This window comes from Molothrus aeneus, chromosome 11, assembly GCF_037042795.1.
Source record: "Molothrus aeneus isolate 106 chromosome 11, BPBGC_Maene_1.0, whole genome shotgun sequence".
Lineage (NCBI taxonomy): Eukaryota > Metazoa > Chordata > Aves > Passeriformes > Icteridae > Molothrus > Molothrus aeneus.
The window spans coordinates 2,303,451-2,326,748 of NC_089656.1; the positions used below are offsets into that span (position 1 = coordinate 2,303,451).

General features: G+C 42.8%; 1 protein-coding gene across 1 annotated transcript in view; it reads left to right on the plus strand.

Moving 5' to 3' along the window:
* GARRE1 (granule associated Rac and RHOG effector 1) overlaps positions 1 to 23,298 on the plus strand; it is a 63,192-nt gene that overhangs the window by 11,910 nt on the left and 27,984 nt on the right. The window contains exon 2 of the mRNA XM_066557267.1: positions 17,157 to 18,481. Coding sequence (XP_066413364.1) covers positions 17,993 to 18,481 — 489 coding nt within the window. The 5' untranslated portion in view covers positions 17,157 to 17,992. The remainder of the gene's footprint in view (positions 1 to 17,156; positions 18,482 to 23,298) is intronic.

Consider the following 23,298-nt stretch of genomic DNA (forward strand, 5'->3'; position numbering starts at 1 on the left):
GGGAACAAGAGTGGATGGAAATCCTCCTGCAGAAGCATTTGCTGCTTTCTTTGGTTGTGCTGCAGCCATTGGCACTTTCTGCTGCCATCAGTAATTCAGGGGCACAGGACACACAGGTTCAGGTTTTTATCAGAGCCTGCCTAATGGGGGGAAATGTGGAAGAAGGGACATTATCATTAAATAGAGAACATAGTATAGAACTACAGTGGAAGTTGAAGCCTTAGATGTCAAGGTCCAGCAGCAGGGCTCTTCCCAACCACTCCATTGTTCCCTGGGCTCTGTTACTTTGCTGCTTTCTTAAAGCAGATGCAAGAAGGATTTTTTCCCTAAATAATAATTTCACCTACCTTCTCCAGAGCCATTGTGGAAGTAGTTGTTTCCATAATATTGATTATGAAGAGCATGGGCATTGAGTTCTGTCCAAACTGAGCGTGGCTGAGCTGTAAGTGCTGTGTGCTGGTTCCACAGGGGCTGCAGGGATTTGGAAGCCGTGAGTGTGTGGGAAGGTTTTAGCTGAGATCTGTGTTCAGGTGGAAGATTCCTGCTGTGTTCCTGAGGGGTGGATCTGCAGTGTGCTCCCAGCAGGGAGCTGTGTGAGCTCAGCCAGGTGTGCCAGGAGTTTGTGGCAGGTAGCAGAGTCACAAGGCACGGTGGCCAATTCACTGTTTACTAGATCACACTGGTGTCCTTGTAGATCATACTTACTAATTTAAATGGGGTTGTTAAATTAATTTTTAAGCATTAGTTTAGTGACTGTGTTGTTAAGTATCAAATAAAGCCATTAGGCACTGGGTGCTCAGTGTCCCTTTAACCCTGCTCCAGCAGGGACAGCAGTGATAGCAGCACTGCCCCCAGCACCTGCTGATGCTCCAGTGCTCCAAGTCAAAGGCTGATTTTTCAAAAAATAGTTCTCAGGTTTTCTTTCAGAAATTAAAAAAAAGGCTAAATTTTCAGTGAGCTTCAAAGCTTTTCATGAGCTCATTAGTAATTTGAATGTTTCCTCTGAAGGATTGTGTGTTGGAAGGGTTGTTTTGACTCAGTTGGATGTGCATTGCATGCTTTATTGGAAATGAAGGCACAGATCAGCATGCAGCTCCAGCCTGCAGCAGTGACTGTGCTCCAGGAGCCCTTGCCCTATGAAGTAATGATTTTTAAATGGTGTCACGTATGGATTCACTCTGGTACAACTTGGGCTTCATCCTTTATGACTAATGAAGAATATTCTTAGCATAACTAAAACCACCTATGCTGTGTTCCCACAAGTTTGTGAAAGATGGGAGTGGAAACAGTGCTGAAAAATTAAAGACTTTACTGCTGTCCTCGATGAAGACTTAGAATTGCTTCAGTACCTTTCATAGTAAAGGCAGAGACTGTGGGAAAATTAACTTATGTTTACATTGACAAGCAATATTATATTAGTTCTTTAAATGATGCATTTTATAACTCTGGTGTCCATAAAATGCTTAATTAATTCAGTGTTTTGAAGTAGCTGGGTTGTTGGACAGTGCTGTTGTGATACTCTTTTTCCATTTGACTAACAGTATCCTTTTGAAAACATATTTTCACATATTTTCCTAGTGGCATGATAAATTTTTGTGGCTGTCATTCATTGACATGAGAATCTCAGTGAGGTTTTTTAAGATGCTTTGAGTCCTTTTTTTGAGGTGTGGTACAGAAGTTTTCAAATGTTGACCCTTAAGACTCAGTGAAATTACCATTCAAAATATGGGTTTATAACATCATGTTTTTGCTGAGGAATGAGGCAGTCCTGACTTCTATTTCTTTATGTTGACAGTGTAATTTTATCCAATTTTTTTTTAAGAAAGAAAGTATTGTTATCCCCCAGGAGTCACCTAGGAATCAATCTCATGGGCTGCTGCTGTCATTGATAACTTTTGTTTCATGATATCCAGTAGTGGATAAATATGTTAATGAGGTGACTCTTGCCTTCACAGTTTCTCTGTTGCTTTTCAGTCCATTCCAAAATCCAGCTCTGCTACCTTAAGAAGTTCTCACACTTGATTTTCTCTAGTCTGGTATATGTTCACTTATCTACTTCTATTCTTAATTGCTGGAGGCAGTCCTCCCACTTACACTGTTGGCTTTGTGTGGAGCTGGTAAGAAATTCAAATGATGCCCTGCTGAGAATAGGATGGAAGCTGAAGGAGTGGGAGAGAGAAGTAGAACAAACTGATGGTATTTACTAGAACTGCCTGTGCAAAATGGTGTGAAACAACCCATATTGATTGTCAAGCACGTTGATAAGGTATATATGCAAAAAAATTACATATTGTGTCATAACACCTAATGTCATGGTTCAAGGATCATTCCTCTTTCTTAATTTTGCTTCTGTGGTCAAGTTGTCCTGTAACTGTTCATGACTGAAATACAATTTGGAAAGTAATTTTGTGAAGTACTAGTGGCAATTTCTTTGCTGTTAGCATCCTGGGCTGGCTAATTCTCTAATTAATCAAATCACATCAGTACAGTTGGCCTTGTTCTGGAAAACTTGCTTCTGTATCGGTGTGTTGTGAGTGTTTTGGGGTGTGGGTCCATGGGAATTGCCTTTTCCCCTCAGTGTCAGTGAGGGTGGTCCCTAAGGGGCAGGGAGCAGGTTGGGTGGCACAGCCCTGGCTCAGCAGTGCCCAGCTCCCCTCCCTCCTGGGGGCTTCCTGGGGCTGAAATCCTCATTTTGGGGTAGGCAGAGGCGTGCTCAGCGTGGCTGGTGCAAACCCAGCCCTGCTTGTACCTCTTGGCACTCCTGGCCATGCCAGGCTGCAAGCTCCAGGCTTGGGATGTGTCCTGGAAACTTCTGGTTTTTCAGCACTTCAGAGACAGAGGAACCTTTTTTCATTCCTCTGGGAGCTGTTGTGTGTCAAAGTGCTTTTGTGGGAGAATTTGTGGGAAACATTTGCCCTAGCAACTGTGCAGATGGGTATAATTGGTAAAAATAGGAAAGAGGGTTATGGGTTCTGGTCATTAATTAAAAGTGGAGGGCTTGACCACTGCCATTGTGGCCTAGATGGGTGTCTGGTCCAGTAGGGCACTTTTAATTGGCTTTGTTTAACAGAAGTTACAGAATCAATGGCAAACAAACATATTTTGTCATTGCAAAAACCCAAACCAGTTTAAGCAAAGTTCTCCTAAATAGATGGTGTCTGATGAGATTTTGTAACAAACCCCTGTAATTTGTAAGACTTTAACCTAATGTCCATAGATAGTCTCTCAAGTATGAATAATTGCTGGCAGTTAATGCTCTGCATTGCAAACTGCCCTGAAGTGCAGACCTGTTGTATTTTAAGGTCTTTAGATAAACCTTCCAACAAATTAAGCTGTTTCTTTGCAGTGGAGTACTGACAGTTGTGTTTAATATCTTTACCAGAGAAAGCTTTAAACCTATATTGTATAAATACATTGTTTCTAATGCTCTTAAAAGCAATGTTAAATTGTCCTCAACAAGAAACATATGGCCATAAATTCTGACATACTCCATGCTCTGTCCTGACTGTCGGAAGCAGAGTGTGCAATGTGGAGGATATTTAATTTAAAAAATTGGGATAAGGGTCGTGAATTGTATGCTAGAAATAGAAAATAAGATTAGAGGTTATGTTTCAGGCATGGAGCTGTCTCTGGGGGGGGAACAGAACAAGGTTACTTCAAGGTTTGGAGCCTGGCTGGGGGATGGGAGAAGGGAGGAAATCCAGCAGTGGCTAAAAATGGTGCCTGGGGGAGTTTGTAGTAATGCACACAATAGGAGTTGCCAGGCTGAGGAATTGCCCTGATGCTGAGCCTTGTGCATTGTAGCCTTCTCCTTGCTGGTGCCAGATTAGTCATGGGCAGTGCTTGGTACCAGAGGGGGGGTCCTGGCAGCAGCACAGACAGTCCTGGTGCTGAAAAGGTCACTTTCTCTAAACCTGATCCTGGGGAAATGTGTTTGGAAGGTGCCTGGCCAAATCCATGGTAGATGCATCAGCTGCTATTGAGACATTGCTTAAATGTATTTGGCATCTTTGCAATGTCTCGTGGCTGGCAGAACTTCCCTGTGTCACTGTCAGGGCAGCAGAAAAGCCCTTTGTCAATAAAAGCTGCTGGGAAGGAGTGTCAGCATGGCTTGAGTCACCTAAATATCATTTAACTGAAGCTTAGTCTTTCATGTTGCTAATAAATTTTAAGTATAATTGACACATCAGAAGGTGCCACTTAAAATTTTAAATGTTTCTGTCCTGTCTTAGTTTGTGAACAACTCCAGCTCTTTTAAGGAGTGTGGAGAGGTCTCCTAGCATGTATTTGGTTTGGTGTGGGCTTGGGATCTCCCACTTGGGTGTGTGCCACTGTTGGGACCTGGTGCTTCAGGAGGAGCACACCTGAGGTTTCAGGAAGGTCTAACAAATAATCAAAGTTTAAGTCTCCATGTTCGCCTCTGGATGTTGTATTTCTACTGCAAAGATCAATCCCATTGTGTTAATTTGTTTTATGGATTAAACCATTACAATTGTTTCTCTTTCAAAAAGCATTATACCAGCATAAATATCCCATTGTATCCTCTGCTGCACAAAAGAGTTCTTGCACAACCCAGTGCAGAAATATTTGGCACATAACCTGGTGACAAATCATGCCCATGATTGAGGGCTTAGTTGTTTATATAAAACTCTCAGTACTCTTAATTTCAGGACGTGGTAAAGTGGTGTGACTGTGTTTTATATGTTGTAGATTAGGATTGATAATTATTTAACTACTGATGATTTTATTGGGAAATATTTGAGAGTTCTTTGGTGAATCATTTTCAACCTAAGAACAAGGCAGTTTTTTTTAAGGCAAAAATCCCATTCCATCAGTATTTCTGTGCACATCAGTGTGACTGCTGTGTGCCTTTCCCTGCTGTATAGTTACTGCAGAGCTCAGAGCTGGGAGGGAGGAGAGTGCCAGCAGAATTCTGTGTATGCATTTGTTAGCAAAGAGCTCTTGGGGAAGTTATTTATACTCCTTGGTAGCATCTACACCGGATTTATTTTCCAAACGTGTAAATTTATTTGCACTGAAAGAAATTAACTTTGTTTTTAAGAATGTTAACTCTGTTTTGAAAGAAGCAGCAAAACAATTGTTAAAATATTAAAATACTTGCTTTTCTTAATAAAAGGAAAATAACTTTAATCAAGCTAGTCTTCACAGGACAAGCATATAAAATGTAAACCCCAGGAACAATTGCTTTTGAAGACAGAAATTTCTTACAGCTTTCTCAGTGTAAGGAGTGGATGGAGGAGACCCAGGGCTGCTGCAGAGTTCCTCAGTGTGCAGCTTTTTGATGTTGACCTGTGGCTTATTTTGGCATTTACGTTGTGTGGATGAGAGGCACCAAATGATTGTGTGGACTGAAATAGCAGGTGGGATTACTGGAGCAGCTAATGGAGGCACTGGAGTCTGCATCTCAGCGCTGGCAGCTGCTGCTGCTGTGGCCTTGGCTGGGGCAGGCAGAGGATCCTGAGTGCCCAGAGCTGTGCCTGAACCAGCTGCTGGCAGCACCTGCAGAGGGCTGGGCAGCTCCTGGGGGAAGGAGGTTTGCACTGTGTGCTGTGTAAAGCAGGCAGAGCAGCAGAACAGCCAGATAAACACTGAGCTCTGGGTGGTCTCCAAGGGGGAAACCTTGCAGGTGGCAAGTTTGGGCTCTGTCTTTTCCTTTGAATTTGTATTAGAGATTTATAAACTGGAAGGGGTGCTGTATTTGAGCTTATAACTAATCCTATTTTGGCCCCAGCTATGCAAGATGAGTTAAGGCTATTTTAAAAATCTCATCTATATTTAATTAAGCTTTAAAAATTCTGGCCTTAATGAGGAGGTGAATTCTGTACCCAGGACACACAAGCAGCTTTTTTGATCAGAAAAAATGAGGAAAGGTTATGAAGTATGCATGCTACTGCTCCTACTTTGCTAATCTTTATGATCTCAAATTACTTGTCACCACTGTTCCTTCATCAGCTACAGAGATTAGTTCTACATATGATAATATATTACAAACCCTAGATTTGTTAGAAATAAAGCATTTTGACTGTTCCAAAAGTCTCCTGTTACAGAAGTCTAGTTCAAGAATGATTTTTAGAATTAAAGTGAAAACTACTCAGCTACTACTATTTATGGAGTTGCTATTTACAGTACTATTATGCTTTTATAGTATTATGTACACACTAATGTTTGGTTTTGTTATGGGGAGGGAGACTGTAATTCACACTGGATTGCTCTGGTTTATTCATATCCTGTGACAGTGAATCAGATACTGCTGTCTATATACAGACTGGATTGCCAGCCAGCTTTGGGCCCAAATATGGTAAACATAATTATGTTCATTTGCTGTAAAAATACATTCTCCTTAGTTTAACATTTTCATGATTACAGTTTTCTGGTAATTCCATAATTTTCAACATGAGAGGGATATGAAAGGCGTAATCATCGTGTCTCTCTCTTCAGTGGAGAAGATAGTTTGTTTTCCTGGGCAAAACTCCAGCTGTTCAGTGATGAATTTATGCTGCTCAAATACAGTGAGCCCATAAAGCATTTGGAAAGGCTGTTCCTGGGACAGGAGCTGTGCTCTGGAGACAGAATCTCTGTGTGCACAGACAGTAAAACCCCGAGGCTGCAACTGTCCTGTGGCACTGAGGGGATCTGCTGATGTCAGTTTTTCTGATTTGGACTCCTGTTCATATTTTTGGAAATGAAATTAATATCATTTCAGAATACTTAATACTTCTCAAGTAGGAGACTTTCAATGAATGAGTTGGGAGAGCATTAGGATAAAGCTCCTACTCTGTACTGAAGGGAATAAATATTGGTAAATATTGGATTAGGTTTTAATTTCAGTCACAAAGGAGTGTTTATGGTAATAGTTATTAATGAGAAAGAGGATAGATTCCTCATGCTAGATAGTACATGCTGCTGTGCCATTTCATTTATACAAGGGGGTTAGGATTAGTACATTTAATGCAGCTAAGAAAGTGCACTTGCAGGGCTTTTTCATTGCCTTAATGTAGTCTGGTATCAAGAATGTTGTAGATGAATTCTGTGGCAAGTGTTGAGAATTCAGGAGCAGCATAGTAATTTGGGTGAGGAAAGATTGTTGGTGTTGAGTTACTCCAAATGTTTTGAAAGCTTTCATCATCCTTGCTGCAAACAGGCAAAAAAAATCACATACAGGCTTTACAGGATTTGCTGTACATAATCTGTCTCATGTTTCTAGTACTCAGAACTTCCTTCTTCATACAAGAGCTTTAAATGTGTGGATGAGCTATAATTTTCTCTGCCTTGAAACACTACTTTTATCCAACAGCACTAAAATAATTGAAATGCCTGCTGAAGTTACTCTGAGTTTGGCTTAAGTTGTATAGCATCACAAACTCCTAAAACAGTTTGGCTTAGGGCTTTATTTCGGTGGGAAAATTCAAGTGTGTGTGATGGGAAGTGCAAAGTCCTGGGGCATTTCTGAAATGTGGGATCTGTGTTTGCAGGAGCAGCAGAAGGGCTGCAAGTCTGAGAGGGAACAGCTGAGCTGGGATGAGGAAATGTTGCTGTTTGCAGAGGAGTTGTAAACAGTGTGTCCTTGTGGCACTTCTGTTCACTGCCTTCAGTGGGCGCTGGGGGTGGAGAGAGTGACAAAGTAAAAATGGCTCATTCAGGCTCCAAAAGGGATCCACCTCAACCTCCTTTATTTTATCCCTTGGAGGTTATAAATGGATTTGTAGGGAAAGGCAAGAGCAGGGTGAATTTGTGGGCAATACTGATTTAAAGCTGTCCTCAACAGCTTGCTGGGGTTTCCTGAGCCTGTGGTCAGACTGTTCAGTCACCCAAGGGAGCCCCTCTGGCAGGGAGGGTGCTGAGAGACCAGAACTGCACACTAAATGGGAAATGTGGGTCAACCATGGATTTGTGCAGTGCCATAAGTGTGTGTCTGGCTTTTCCAACAGGGCTGTTCCCTTCCAGATCTATTCTTCTGACTCTGCCATTCAGCATCAGGCTGATGTTCAGCAAAACCAGTCAGCTGTAGCCCTGAGATCACCTTCCTCAATGGTAATGATCAGACCAGAGCTCATCACTTTTTGTGTGAGGTTTGGATTCTTTTTCCATGTATGAGTTGATAAATTTATCCCTAGTTAACCTAGTGTCTTTAGTCCCTTGCTCCTAAGTGTGTGTGTGTGTGTTTACATATATATATATATATATATAAAATGTGTCAGAGTATGCAGTATGTCATGCCTGAATAGTGTGGTATTGACCTGGGTTCTTATTCCCACTTGTCTTTCCAAGTCTTGTTTAAGGTGTGATTTGTTCAGGACAATGAAAGCTTCCTCAGAAGAACCTAACTGTTGAAGGAAGATGTGTTGAAGAATTTCTTTCATTTATTTCTCTGTGTACATGGTCAAAGAGTGGGAATTATTCCCATTTTTCTGGGTGTGGAAGCTTTTTCTGCAGTGTGAGTCCATGGACAAATCCTTTTAAGCTGATGAGAATAAAGCTCTATGTGGAGCCCTCTGCCTGGTTTCTTGATCTGCACTGACTCAGCAGGAACTAAGCTCTTCAAAGGGATTTCCTAAACCTCTTGAATGAATTTTAGTAGAAATTTCTAGCATGGATCTTAAAATGTGTATTGAAAACATCTCTTACCAGTTACTGAAAACAAAATATGACATTTGCTTGTGCTGGAAAACTGCAATTGGTGGGGTAACAAGGAGTTTAACTCTTACCTGACTGTGTGGGAGACACCACTAACTGGACATGGAGCTAAACATGTGCCTAAGTTCATCACTGAAGTGAGCCCAGAGGTTTAAGATGTCTACTGTAGCCTCATGGTTACAGTAGGATGGTTTAGTGTTGGAGTTTTTTTTACTGTTTTTTATTGTATTGTGTTCGCCCCTCCATGTGAAAGCTGGTTTTCTGCATAAACTTGGAAAATGGTGATTTTTGGAGTTTTCAGTACACAACTGAGAAACAATTAAATTAATTTTCTTAATGCTTGTTTTTCCAGTGAAGTGCTTGCTTTTTAAAACTATCATAGACTCTCTGTTTACATTTATACTTTTGAATACAGTAATCAGGAGTGACAGGGTGAAGAAGAATTGTGGGTGGCTTCTGCTTAGAAGGACTTCAAGTGTGGATGTGATGTGCTGGATGGGGGTGCAAAGACAGACTTGGGAATTGTCTCAGGTGGCCATAACTGGACCAATGTGCATAAGCCTGACCAAGTAATATTCCTGTTCCACATATTATAATGGAATATTTCTCTAGCTCAACCTTTCCTTCCTGACTTCCCTTCAGCAGGAAGTGAATCTGTGGCCTAAAAAGATCATTTACAGGAACATGTTAATTTAATCTCAGGATTTTGCAGAATTGTCAGCTGACTGTCCCTGGGTTGAAACCCTTCCTGCAGTTTTTGCCCCTGTTTGGAAGGGCAGTTTGTTTTCCCATGGATGGCTGTCCATGGGCACAGATGTCTCTTCCTGGGCAGTCCTGTAGAATCAAAGAATTCTGCAGGTGAGCTGTTCTGGGAGGCAGAGCTGTGCCTTTTCTACTGAAATTTGTGCTGCTTATGCTTATTTTCAGTCTGGTCCCACAGGGTTTTCCTCATCCTAGCACATTTTCCAGCTCTGCTGGGGGAGTGTGGTGGTGGTGAGTGCACCCTTTTGGGAGATGGGAAATGGGGCCTGGAGGCTCCCCTGGCTGACAGTCATGTGTGGGAATTTCTCTTGCTGTGTGCAGGGGCTTTGTTAGGCTGTTTCCCAAAAGAATGGGCATTATTTTCTTTCTGTTTCCAAAGGGGAGCAGGTCCTGCTTTCAGAATAGGTAACATAAGCACCTATTGCCAAGGGAGGGTTGAAGCAGTGATCCTGATCTGACACAGCATCTATTTTTGACGTTGGCTGAGGCACACAAGGCTGAAAGAAGCTCTGATTTAACACATTCCTTTCACCAGCTTTTCCTTTTGCTGTCATGTCTTATTGCTGAGACTTGAGTTAGTGCTATTTCAAGTGTTGTGTGTTTTACTTCAAACAAAGTGCAAGAAGTCTCCTGATGGACTGTAGGCTCTGCCTTGGAAAAATCCAGTTCCTGGGCTGGCAAGTGTGAATCTGACTGAGGGACATGGCATGTGAATCTTTTAGGGAGTGCAGTCACACAGGTTTATAGGGTTTTTGTCTGAAGGAGGTGAGGTGCTGTAGTGCTGAGCAGGCAGGACCCTCAGCACTTACCTAACTCCCCAGATTTGATGTTCTTCAGCCTTTTCCAGTTCTCTCTGTTTCTGAGTGGTTTTCATGACAGAATTGTTGGTTATTTGGATTTTTGGGCAGGGCATAGATACATTTTTGTCTTTGCTTGTCATTTTGGGCACCTAACAGAAATGACCCCAACAGGATTGTTCAGTACAAATGCAGAAGACAGAAATAAGCACAAATAATTTACTGTTTTTGCTTTAAGGAGTGTCATTTTGAAGGGAAGAAAACTCAGAAAAAAGCATAATAAATTAGTTCAGAAACTGTCTATAAAGCTAGGTAGATATATCATCAGTGAAATTGGTGTTTTGAGTTAATAATCAGGTTGCTTGTTTAGCAGATCTCAGTGCTTTGGTTGGTAATTGCTTCACTGCTAAGTGAGAGCAGGTTCCAAATTAATAAATTAATAAATTAATTTGGAAATTGGGGGTGCTCAGTGTGATTCTAGCTGAGCTGTGCTAACTGCACAGGCCCTGTGCAGCTCCCTGGGGGCTCTGATCCCCAGCTGGGGCAGGGAGGACACGGGGGCACTGCCAGGGTGGCTGCTGGCACCCCTGGGAATGGGACACCCTGGGAGAAGGATGTGTCCAACAGGAGCTTCATGGATTCACTAAGGATTCACTTGACTGCTTTTTTGGTTTGGTTTGGTTTTTTTCCTCCAACTGTTCTGGGCAAGCAGCCAAAAAGGAATCCCAATGAGCAATTCATGAGCTCACAAGAGCTAAAATGATTTTGGTGTAATGGTGTATTTCTGACTTTCCTCCATCCTCCTCTAATAGGAGATTTTTACAACTTGAGTGACAAAAAAGCCCATCCAGGAGGTGCCTGGGTCTCCTGGAGGCTGCAGCCCACCCCATTAGAAAGCCCTGGAAAGCAGGGCTGGTTTTCCATCCTGGATCTGTGGCTCCAGCCAGAAGCAGTTGGGGTTGGGTGAGGAGAATCCTCTCCCTGCTGCCATTCCTGGGCTGCTGGGGCTCTTCTCCTGTGCCTGCATGCTGCCAGCTGTGGGAGTGAGTCTGGAGAAGCCCTGAGCCTCCTTTGCCCTGCTAGTGAAGATAATCAATACTTGTCAACCCCTATAAAAGCATTTGCATGCTTTAAGTATTTATGATGTGTTGGTAAGAAATTCCAGGTGCAGAATAACTTGGTTGATGTCAGAGGTGGATGCATATTTTCTGCCAGCCAGCATTACTTGAAGGTGGCTGTTCTTGTTGATTTTTGAAATGTAGTTTCAGCTCTTGTATTATTCTGAAAAGTTTTGCGTTCACAACTGTGTTTGAAAATGAAAACAAATTTTAAAAGCTCGCATACATTTAATTTGATGTGTTTGCTCTTCATGGGTGGATTGGATATATTAGACAGGTGCCATTCCTCTGGCAATTTTAATAAAAATAGATGTGGTGTATTGATGAGAGTAGTGGAGAAGCTGTAGTCAAAGTCAGAATTTAATTTATCAGGTTGAGATTTGCTGCTGAAATTAGAACTGTTTTTTATATTGAATCCCTGGTCTGGGATTCAATTCCAGACCAATTCCAATTTCTAGTAATTTCAAATTCCAATTTCTAGTATTTTCGAATAGATGTGTTTTATAGATGTAATCCATCTTCAATTTGGGAGAGTCTAAAATGAATCAGCTCCCACTTAAAAATGTGATGTCTGTCTTAAAATAGCTCCTGAAAAGTAGTTGGGGATACCTGACTGGTTTTTTTTTTGACCTGATTATGTATGAGGATCCTGAAAAGTTTGCTTGGAGGAGTTTCCACTGCCTTAGTCCCTTGTGTTGCTGCCTGCACTCAGTGACCTGTGCAGCAGGAGGAGCAGCGGAGGTTCCTGCTGCTCCCTGGGGCTGCCTGTGGCTCACCTGGGGCACGGGTGCCACCCTCTGCCAGGGCCCACCTGGCTCCTTCCCGTTCCTCCTGGCTCGGTGGTGCCCGTGCTTTCGATCCTCTGTGCTGCTGTGAGGTTTGCACAGCCAGGGCTCTGTGCTGCCTCCCGGGGCCCTCCTGCCCCTGCCAGCCCCGAGCTGCTGTCAACCCTGGGCTGTGCCCCCCAGCTCTGTGCCCCACCTCTGGCACACACACATCGCATGAAAATTCCTTTCCTTAGGATTTTTCCCCTGAGAATGGGAATAACAATGGTTATCTGCTGCTGTGGAGTGCAACAGGTGCATCTGGGATTGGGCTCATGTGGTTGTTTCTAATTAATGGCCAATCACAGTCAGCTGGCTCAGACTCTGTCTGAGACACAAGCTTTCTCCTTTTCTTTTTCTCTCTTTCTCTCTCTTTCCTCTCTCTCTCTCTCTCTCTCTCTCTTTCTCTCTCTCTCTCTCTTTCTTTCTCTCTCTCTCTCTCTTTCTCTCTCTCTCTCTTTATCTCTCTCTCTTTCTCTCTCTCTCTCTTTTTCTTTTCTCTCTCTTTTCTCTCTCTCTCTTTCTCTCTTTCTCTTTCTCTCTCTTTCTCTTTCTCTCTCTCTCTCTCTCTCTCTCTCTCTCTCTCTCTCTTTCCTTCTCTCTTCTCTCTCTTTCTCTCTTTCTCTCTTTCCTCTCTTCTCTCTTTCTCTCTTTCTCTCTTTCTCTCTTTCTCTCTTTCTCTCTTTCTCTCTTTCTTCTCTCTTTCTCTCTTTCTCTCTTCTCTCTCTCTTTCTCTCTCTCTTTCTCTCTCTTCTCTTTCTCTCTCTCTTTCTCTCTCTCTTTCTCTCTCTCTTTCTCTCTCTCTTCTCTCTCTCTTTCTCTCTCTCTTTCTCTCTCTCTCTCTTTCTCTCTCTCTTTCTCTCTCTCTCTCTTTCTCTCTCTCTCTCTCTCTCTTTCTCTCTCTCTTTCTCTCTCTCTTTCTCTCTCTCTTTCTCTCTCTTTTACTTTCTTTTCTTCTATTCTTAGCCAGCCTTCTAATGAAATCCTTTCTTCTATTCCTTTTAGTATAGTTTGAATATAATATATACGATAAAATAATAAATCAGCCTTGTGAAACATGGAGTCAGCTCCTGGTCTCTTCCCTCGTCCTCAGGCCCCTGTGAACCCGGTCACTCAGGTCCTTCCCAGCCGTGCTTTCCTCTCCAGGCTCTTTGCAGCTGGATGCCCACACACAAAGTGTTGTTGCCTGGTCCCTCTTCCAGCCCTGAGCCAGCTGTGCTGGGGACAGAGGGACACTGAGCACTCCTCAGGCCATGCTGTACAGGTTTCCCTTGCCCTCCTGCTCCCACTTTGCTGTGCAGGTGTTGAGGACCGTGTGGAATATCTTTGGTTTAAGGTGTTCACATTTGGGCATGGGGTGGCCTGGCCAGTGATGGATGGGATGTACATGTTGGTGGTGGGAACCTGTGAGGGTGGAATGGCAGCTTTCCTTGTGACTTTTGGATTTGCCCCACATTTGCATCTCTAAATGTCAGGGAGACTTCTGTGTGTTTTTGACAGGAGGCCCTTGGCTCTGGCAGCTTCCTGGCCTTTTGGCCTCACCGTGGGTTTGTTTGTTCAGGCTTTTCCTGGGTAAGCAATCTGGCTGCTCTGGCTTGTCTCTTTTGGAGTTAGCTTTTTTTTTGAACATTAATTGGATCTTGTTTGTTTTACATAAATGGTGGGTGCGGTGTTGAGTTGATCCTGAGCTTTGGAATCTGTATCTCATCTAATTAAAACCAGCATGAAATAGCATGAAGAGTTACATTCAAAAAGTTGGCTCAGGTGTGATGAACTATCTTGATCTTCTGTGTTTTATTGTTTATTCTCTGGAAGGACAACAGAATCCATAAAGAAGACCAACTGAAGGCAAACTTTTGCCAGCTTTTAAAGTTGAGGTCAGAACCTTTTTTAAAGCACTGCTTCCTCTGCTCAATTTCTTGTGTTGATTCAGGGGGAAAGTTGCCTCCTCTTGTAGCAGGGTAATCCCAAACAGGACAGAGGGACTCCTCATGCTGGTCCAAAACAAGCTGGGGGTACCAAATTCCACTTGCCTGAAAGTCTTCCCTGTTTGTCGTATCTCTTGTGACTGGTGAATTTAAGAAAAAGCATTTTTCTGGGAAGTACCCAAGCAAAAATATTTGGATGCTGCATTTAAAATAATTAGTGAGTAGATTTGCATTTGCACTCATTTTCCTGCAATTTTTGTTTCCTCTATGCAAATAGGGCCATTTTTAGAGGAGCTTGTGCAGCTGATTCTCTGGGAGTTCAGACAGTCCAAACTCGTAGCAGTTCCTTAATTTTGGCATTAACTCCTTGAAGTGAGAATGCAAACATCATGTTGGGCTTTTCCAGTAGTGTTTGGCCAAGCAGGGTAGTAGACCTGGGTATATATTATGTATTATGTATTATATTGTATTCTAATTATATATTGTATATTAGTTCTCAATAAGTGTTTGATAGTACCTGAACAGTACTATTTTGGTTTTGATTACATAAAGGAAGGACTAAAATACCTTTTCGTGTGGTATGGTAACTTTCTTGGTAATTCCTTCACTTGGTTTCTGTGAGTATTTCTGTTTCCACAGAATGAAGTATAAGCCTAAGGTTATATTTTGGGTGATAACATGCTGTTCCTGTGTCACTAGAATTTAAACCCTTGGTAACTTTTTCCCCCTGAGGTGGCAAGAGGTAGATTGGCCTGAAGTCCCTGCGGTTCAGTGTGGAGCCCTCACATTTAGTGCACACACCAAGAGCAGTGGGGAAGGGAAGGGAGAGCGTGGGAACCTTCTGTGCTTCACTTTTTCAGGGAAAGATGCAAAAGGAGGAATGTTTATTTTGTATGTAGCATGTCAGAGAGCTCATTAGAGTTTCAGACATGGTATTCAGACACATGTCTGGTGTTGAGGCGTGCAGCTTTCCTCTCTCTGAATAAATATCAGCTGAAGAGACAAGCTGTCCTCTTTAAGCTTCTGTGTAGGTTTTATTGCAAGAGAATTTTGAAGCTGAAGAATTGAGTAAGTACCTGCAAGTTTGACTACAAAATTGTCTAGAAGTAAAACACAATGATTTGTCATTTTTGTTTGTAACTGTAGAAAGTATGAAGCCACCATTTTTTTCCCTATTCATTGCATTTATGTTCTTTTAGGATGCAGCAGGTTTATGTAATGGCTAAATATTTGACCATTCCAAATGAGTTCAGCGTGTTGGATCCTGAAAGGCTCTGTGTGTAATCACAAGCACTGAGCTGAGGTACATCTCTGATAATCTCATCTAAATCAGTACCCTGGAGCTTGAAAACCTTTCCTTCTTAGTTTTTTCTTTCATGATCATTTCTTAAGTTCCTCTGCAATGAGAAATTTCATGTCTACTTAGGAAAAACAATCACTAATTTACTTACATGTTGCATTTAAATTAACTAACTCTCTTACTCCATCTTCATTTATATGCAATCAAGGAAACCAATTTAATCATGCTCTCCACTGTAAGACACCATAACTTGTAGAACAAGGAGAAAATTACTTTCAGCTATGCACGTGATATCAAGACATCCTGCAAAATTATGGTTTTAATGAGTTTCTTGCATTTTGACACATTCAGTGTGAATATTGGGAGAAGTAGTTAGAGGGAGGTAAGTAGTCAGCTTGGAGTACTTTCAGGATGCTGAAATGCATATGGGAGTTCCTTTGAGTTTTAGGTTTTAAAAAGTGCCAATAAGAAGGAATATTTGCTGTAGATCTCTGAACCATCTGCAGCAATGATTTCCTGGAAAACTTGTGTCCTGTTGTATTGGGAATGAAGCTACCCAGCTCTGGATGTTTTGTCCTGCTGTGTCTTGCCTTCTTTATCTGTGGGATGCTTGTATCCTACATATGTGCCAAAATGGGAAGGAATGAATGAATGAATGAATATTGTATGTGTTCAGACAGATGGAAATAAGAAATTCTTCCCCAGCCATTCTGACAATAGGACTACAGATTTCATTGCTCAAATATAATAGCCAAAGGAACATTTTGTTGTTAAATGGAAGGGTTCCTGGATTGTTCTTCCAAGTACCTTTGACATTGCAATTGCTGCAGTGAGGAAAGGGATGTCCTTGTTTGATAGAATCAAGGGGGTTGTGTAGGAGAGGGAGAGAGGGGCCTGAAGTGTGACTGGAGCTGGGACTGGGCAAACTGATGGGAGGAGTTGTATCCTTCTGATATTCCCTGACACTGTGTGAGTGTCTGGTGTTGAACACCTTGTGCTCCATCTCATCCCTGCCCCACTGCCCAGGCTCTGTTCAACTTCTGCAGATGCCCTAAGGAGCTCTTGGCTCTGCAGCTGCACCAGGGGTTGCCAGCAGGAGCAGGGCAGTACAGAAGTTGTCCTTCCTCCCTAGTTGGATGTGTGCTGAGAGTGTTATTTAGAGCAGTCAGGTTCTTAGGCAGTTGTGCCTCGTGTACCACCTTGTGAATGAGAGATGCTGCCTGCCCATCACACTGGAATGGGACATGAATGTTGTATTTCTCAGCTAATCTCAGGTAGGATTAGGCAGATTTATGTGTTGTTGTACTAAATAAAAAAAAGGGACCTGTATCTGTTGACTTAGTAAACTATTAAAATAAATGGGAAGTTCTGCAATAAATTATGGTGCATGAAAAAAAGTTTTAATTGATTCAATTTTTAAATTATTTTTAAAGGATGAGATTAGAAAATGTGATTAACTCCCCTTGAGCTCTGCAGTAATAACCTTTCACTGTTCTTAACTGTGCAGGACTTGCACTGGGGATTAAGCAGACTCTTAAGTTTGACAGCCTACAATGAAAGAATTAACAAGAAAATATCCCAGTGTTGAGTTTAGCCACAGGATGACACTGGCTTCTAACAGCCTTTTAAACTCTCTCAGCTCTCTCCCTTTGGATCTTGGGTGTTGCTGACAGTGTGTGCCCAGAAATGTGAACTGGGACACTGCAGGAGTTAAATTTTCAAACCTTCTCATTGTTCTCTAATGTATAATTTTTTTTTTTCCCCTTTCACAGGAAATGACCTAGAGGCCTTACAAATACATTTGTGCATTTTTGTTCTGAGTCTGCAATTGAGGGCAAATGCAGTCTGGAAGCACCACTTGTTAAAGTTACAACGGAAACAACTACCTCAACAAACAGGGAAAGGGGAAGAAGGCTTGCAATAACAAACACTACAGTTTTTAATAGCTTATACTTGCAAAGTCTTCTGTAAACAGTCCAGATTTTTTTTCCCCCATCCAATATTAAGAAGAGACACTACAAGTAAACTGAGTTGGCAGACTGGATCTGTCAAGACATTTGAAGATATTTGATCTGCTGACGTAAGGATTTGCTTTTTCAAGGAAAGAGCCTCTGCACTGCTTTTATAATCGCTGTTGATCGGTGGTTTGCTCCACTTTTCCTGATACTACTAATGGGAGAATTGTATTAAGGTATTGCTTCTAAAACTATTACTTGCATTGACAAAATTAACTTTCGTAGATGCAACAGCAAGGGACAGTGTTGTGCTTGTGAAGAACTTGTGGGCGATCACTCCTCTGCTCCAGTTGGCTTTCCTGCCTGCGGAGGGGATACCACACAAGGGACAGAGCAGAACTGAGACACTTGGGCTTGCTTTGTGAGTACAGTTTATAACTGCAGCAGGGCTGCACCCAGCATTGAAAACACGGAGTCAGCAGATGTGCTGCCGTTCCCACTGCTGATACAGATTATACAGGCGCTTGCCGTTCTGAAATGCCTTTTGTGAAACCTGCGTGCACAGTCCTGCGCTGTTACTGTACATAGATACCCGAGGAAGGAATTTGACAAGTGATTGTGAATTGGAGAACTCTCTGGACAAGCACTCACTTATGTATTGCTGCAGTGCACAAGAAAGCAAAATGGACTACAAGCGGCGCTTCTTGCTTGGCGGGTCCAAGCAGAAGGTGCAGCAACACCAGCAGTACCAAATGCCCGAGCTGGGCAGGACCCTGAGCGCCCCGCTGGCGTCCCCCAGCACCCCCCTGGTGTCCCCAGCTGCTGCTGGCGGCTGCTCCCACCCCGCCTCCCACACCACTCCCATCGCAGACATCCAGCAGGGAATCTCCAAGTACCTGGATGCGCTCAACGTCTTCTGCCGAACGAGCACTTTCCTCACGGACCTTTTCAGCGGCGTGTTCAGGAACTCGCACTACTCCAAGGCAGCTATGCAACTGAAAGACGTGCAGGAACATGTCATGGAAGCGGCCAGTCGACTCACAGCAGCAATAAAACCAGAAATAGCAAAAATGCTGATGGAACTGAGCGCAGGAGCTGCAAACTTCAAAGATCAAAAAGAGTTCAGCCTACAAGACATTGAGGTAGGTTACCCTGGAGGATGCTGTTGGGCACGTGAATTTGTATCATGCCTTCTTAACTGGATTTCTCTTCAAAATCCCTTCTACATCAAAAGTTTTATCCACCTTGCTGTGTATTTGTGGGTGATGCTGGTGGGAAAAGAAACTCATTTCTTACATACTGATAAAGTACTAAGTCAGTTGTGAGATCTGACCTCCATCTATGTTAAATTAGGTATTTAATAGATATTTCTGTAGAAGAACCAACTAGACAAAAGTTTTAAACCATTTTCTAGTTTATGTTAGCTAATGTTTCTAAAACTGTTATGCCATCATATTCTGAATCAGCCTACACTTCCCTCGGAATGAGTAATAAATACCAAGGAGAAACCTGAGCACATGGGAGTAGCATATTGTCATCAATGTTTCAGTAATACTACATATTCATTGACTAAAGAGTGATTTTATCACTCTTTAGAACATTTTTGTCTTTTTGAACTGTTGTGAGAGCAAAATAACACACTGTGTGAGATATTAGTGCTGTAAAAATTTGTCATGACTTTTCTACAATGTTCCTGTGCTGGCAGTGAGCACCCAAGAGTCAGGATTGAGAGAGGATCCCCAGCTTCCTGCTGTGCCTGCCTGGGAAGGTCTGGGTGTTTCTCCTCCTCTAAATGTGTTGCCTAGCAGGCCGTGTCAAGTGATAGTCACAGAGAAATCCCTGCAGTTTTAAGCAGCTCCTTGTGTTTTGACATATTTCTTCACTTTGCAGCAATCTGCAGAGTTATTCCTTCAGAGCTATATCCTGAATGGAAAACTACTTTAAGTTCTCTTGGTTTTGATTCAGGTTTCAGGTGGCTTTGTCAGAGTGAATGTTTGTGCCTGTCAGGCATTACCTGCTTTCTCTAGCGGTGCCACTTGCAGATGGAATCCTTTGGGAAGGTGCAATTTGTCAGTCAGCTCTCCCTGCAGTTGTGTACCACGGTTCTCAGTGTTGTATATTTGGTGTAGAATGAAGGAAGATGGGCTGTATATGTGCTATAAATGTCTTCTGTAGGCTGGTATTTTTAAACACAGTGCTATAATATCACTCTTTAAAGCTGTAATGTATATAAAAAAGAATGAGTTTATGTAATTAATTGATCTTTATAATAGATGTGCTGAAAGACTTTCTGAATTAAAAAAACCCAAAACATATGAAGCACTAGATGTCTTCTAGGGGTTTTTGTGGGCCTGGAAACGCTGTCCTTCCAAGTGTTGGAGCCATCAGTAGAGCTGCTTTTGTCACATGGGCAGGCAGAGGTGCTGCTGGCTGTGCCCAGGGAGGGTTTGCTCAGCAGTGTTTGTGCCAGGTGGGTGCCCTCCTGTGGGTCACTCAGGACTGTGGGTGAGTGAATTCTGCAGCACAGGGGTTGGATGGTTGTGCCCAGGGAGCAGCAGCTGCTCACTGTTGGAATGGACCTTGGCAGAGGCCAGTACAGGAATATATTTGTTTGTAGGTGACTTGAAAGCACAGGATGCAAGTATGCTGGGAGACCTGCTGAACTAAAAATAATCTTGGCCAAATGAGTTTTGCAGTTGGGATGGAATTCAGAGGGGAAAGATGGATGTTGCAATATTTAAATGGACATTTTCAGCCTCAGGAGTGGAGCCCACTGGGCAGCAGTGCTGGAGAACAGTCCTAGGGCTCGTGGGGGTCATGTGCTGGGGAAGAGTCAGTGTTGTGCAGTTGGAAATAATAAATCACTGCTGCTGCTGTTGTGCAAAGAGACATTTACCATGTATTTAACACACCCCTAACCTGCAAGAGCCAAGAGCTGAACTCTTCACTGGTTATTATGGCCTCAAACACAGCAGTGCAGGTGCACAGCACTGCTGAGAAACAGGGAGCCAGAGGAGTGGAGCAGGAGTGGTCAGATATGCAGGAAATAGGACCTGGAGGACCTCTGCAGAAGAGGAGGCTGAGAAGGAAAATCACAATTGCTCAGGTATGTGAGAAGCTGCCAGAACATGTCAGTGTCTGTTCTTCATGTCCATGTAAGGTGGAGCAAGGAACTTAAATTTCAGAGGGAAAGGTTCACGTTAGATGCTGTGGAAATCCTTTGTACTGTTAGTGGAGCACTGATGTGGATTGCTACAAAGGGTAGTGAGCAGAGCTGACAGAACAGGTTAAACCTGCCTCTGGCAAAACTGACCTAGGTGAAATTTCTCCTTGCTAGGGACAGAAGGGTGACCTGTGAGATCCTCTCCCACTGTGCTTTTCTGGGGTTTGAAAACTCAGCTGTTGATGCTGAAATTTCAATTTAAAAAGTGGTTTGCTTTTTTCCCCCTGGTGGATAGAGAAGTTAACATTTCATAAAACTGCCAGCAGGATTAAAAAACCCACAATGTAAGCAGAAAAACATAAAGGGCTTGCCTGACTTCATCAGAGTTCACTGAACAGGGAAGTGATGGGGGAAGAGTGTGAGGCAATGGAATTGTTCCCTGGAAAATACCAGGAGGGGAGTACAGGTGTATCCGAATGTGCTTTGTCAGCTTCTCTAGCGGGTGACTGAAAGAATTCAGAGCTCTGAGAGAGAGCTGGGGGTGGTGAAAGCCCCGAGGGGCAGCTCCTCAGCAGGAGCCTCAGCAAGGCTCTGCAGGGGCTCTTGTTTGAGGGATGGTGTCACGGGAGCAGGGAGGTGAGCTGTAACTCAGGGTGCACTGGGGCACAACCCCAGGTTCAGGAGCAGGACCTGACAGTGAGGCTGTGTGTGAGCCCAGCTAAGGGAAATGCAGTTTTCCTAAACCTTGTTTAACACAGGCTGCAGCTTTTGGGGGGAATGAGAAGTCCAAGCAGAGCAGGTTTGGCTTTAGGAATCAGGCAGGGAGCTGTGGCTTTCCTCAGGTGCCACAAGTCTTTGTCTCCTGCCCAGGGAGGGCAATATCAAGAGAAGTTAAGTTTTAAGTTTAAGAAGAGTTATTGAGTTATTATTCTATAATAAGAGTATACAAGTTAAGTTTAAGTTTAAGAAGTTAAGTTATTAAGTTTTGGTGATCAAAACTGACTTGAATTTGGACTGGAAACTCATGTGCACCCTGGGCTATAGCACCACAGGATGAAGGTTTTAATTTATTTATTGTTACTGAGAACAAAGCTTGCTAGTTCAGAGCTGTCTGCCAGGCTGTGTAAGAAGGTGGCTTCTCTTGATCAAAGTGTGGTGGCAGATGGAGTTTCCCAAGGTTTCTTAATTTCAGAAATGCAAATGCTGGTTTTTATTTTCTTCTTTTTCTCTTCCCCTTTCAAACACCTTTGAATTCTTGGGTATTCTGTGCCTGTAAGGGTGAGGAACAGCTTGGAAATCAGGGTAAATGAGAGGGTGTTTTCCATATCTGTTTGTCAGCTGGGGGAATGCAGTAACTCTCCACTCTGTTAATAAAAGCATTAAAGCAAATCCATAGGGAGGAGTAAAACTGGTAAAAGTAAGTATATTTCTCCATCTCTTGTGAAGCTTTGCAGAAGCCTCAGTACTGCAAAATATAAAGAATTACTTTTAGTTACACAAGGCTTGTGTATTGCCTTAGAAGTGGTAGTAATGAGAGGAATGTCCACATTGCCTTCCTGTACAAAAGGGCAGCATGGATGGGCACCAGGTATATTCTTGGGTGCTCTGTTTTGTATTAAATACAGATAATTTTTGGCTTTTATGTGTATAAAATAGCCTAAGATTTTTTGAACAAGAATCTTGCGAGACAAAAATATCTGAGTAAATATTAAATGTAGGTTTTCCCGAGCAAACATTGTAAAGCCAAATTGAACCATTTTTAAAATTATTCTTTCCTGGGATTTTCAGGGATTGGCTCCAGACTCTTCTGTGTTGAGGAACTGTTGGTAGCAAAACAATATTTTGTCTTACATTTTAATTGCTGCTTTTTATTTTTAAAATGCTTCACACTTAATTGTTTTTCTGCTAAATGCTAGTGACCACTTCAGTAGCTGGCAAGATCAGATCATCATGAGTGGATTTTAGGGTCACTGCTGGAAGAAATGAGTCTGTTGGGTTTCCCAAGTCTTGCAGCTTCTGCTGGAATCTGGTTCAGCCTGCAGGTGATTCCAGCCCATGGGCAGGACTGAGCCTTCCCTTGGAGGTGTTCTGTTCGTGAGATCACTCTTTGGTACTGCTGGGTAGTAAAAATGAATAATATTCTGTAAAAATGAATAATATTCTGTAGTAATAATGAATAATATTCTGCCCACTCTGATCGTGTACAGGAAGGTTGTTGGCTCATAGTGGGGCACACCAGTTCAGTGGCAGCCAAGGACACTTAGGGGAAGCCACTGAATAATTCTCTTGTGGTGTTTGGCTTTTTGAGAATTCTTGTTTAAGGAAATAGCCAAAAGGGAAAAAATAAGCAAGTTTTACTGCATAAAATGGCACTTGGAGAACTGCAAGCCAGTGTTTGTATCAAATGTGGGGGACTGACACTTGCTATTTGCTGCTTTATTACTGGCAGTGTTCTCTTTTAGGGGATCTGTTGTACAAGATTTTCTTGCCAGGCAGTTTGGATGGCATCCCTGTTTGCAGTAAAACTGGCAATTCTGGGTGCACTTTGTCCAGTGCAATATTCCAAAGCTGACTGTGTGCCCCCATTAGGAGAATAAAGTGGGACAGAGCAACACAACACCTCATCTCTGGTGCTCCCATTGGTGGGGAACCAAAAATCCCATTGCTTCCAGCTGCAGGAGGAGAGAGATTCCTTCAGGTAAGGCTCTGCTGGGACAAAAGCTGACCAAAGCCAAAGCTGTCCTGCCTGACACAGGTCAGGGGAGTCAAGGTGCTGGAGCTGAGCCCTGTGGGACA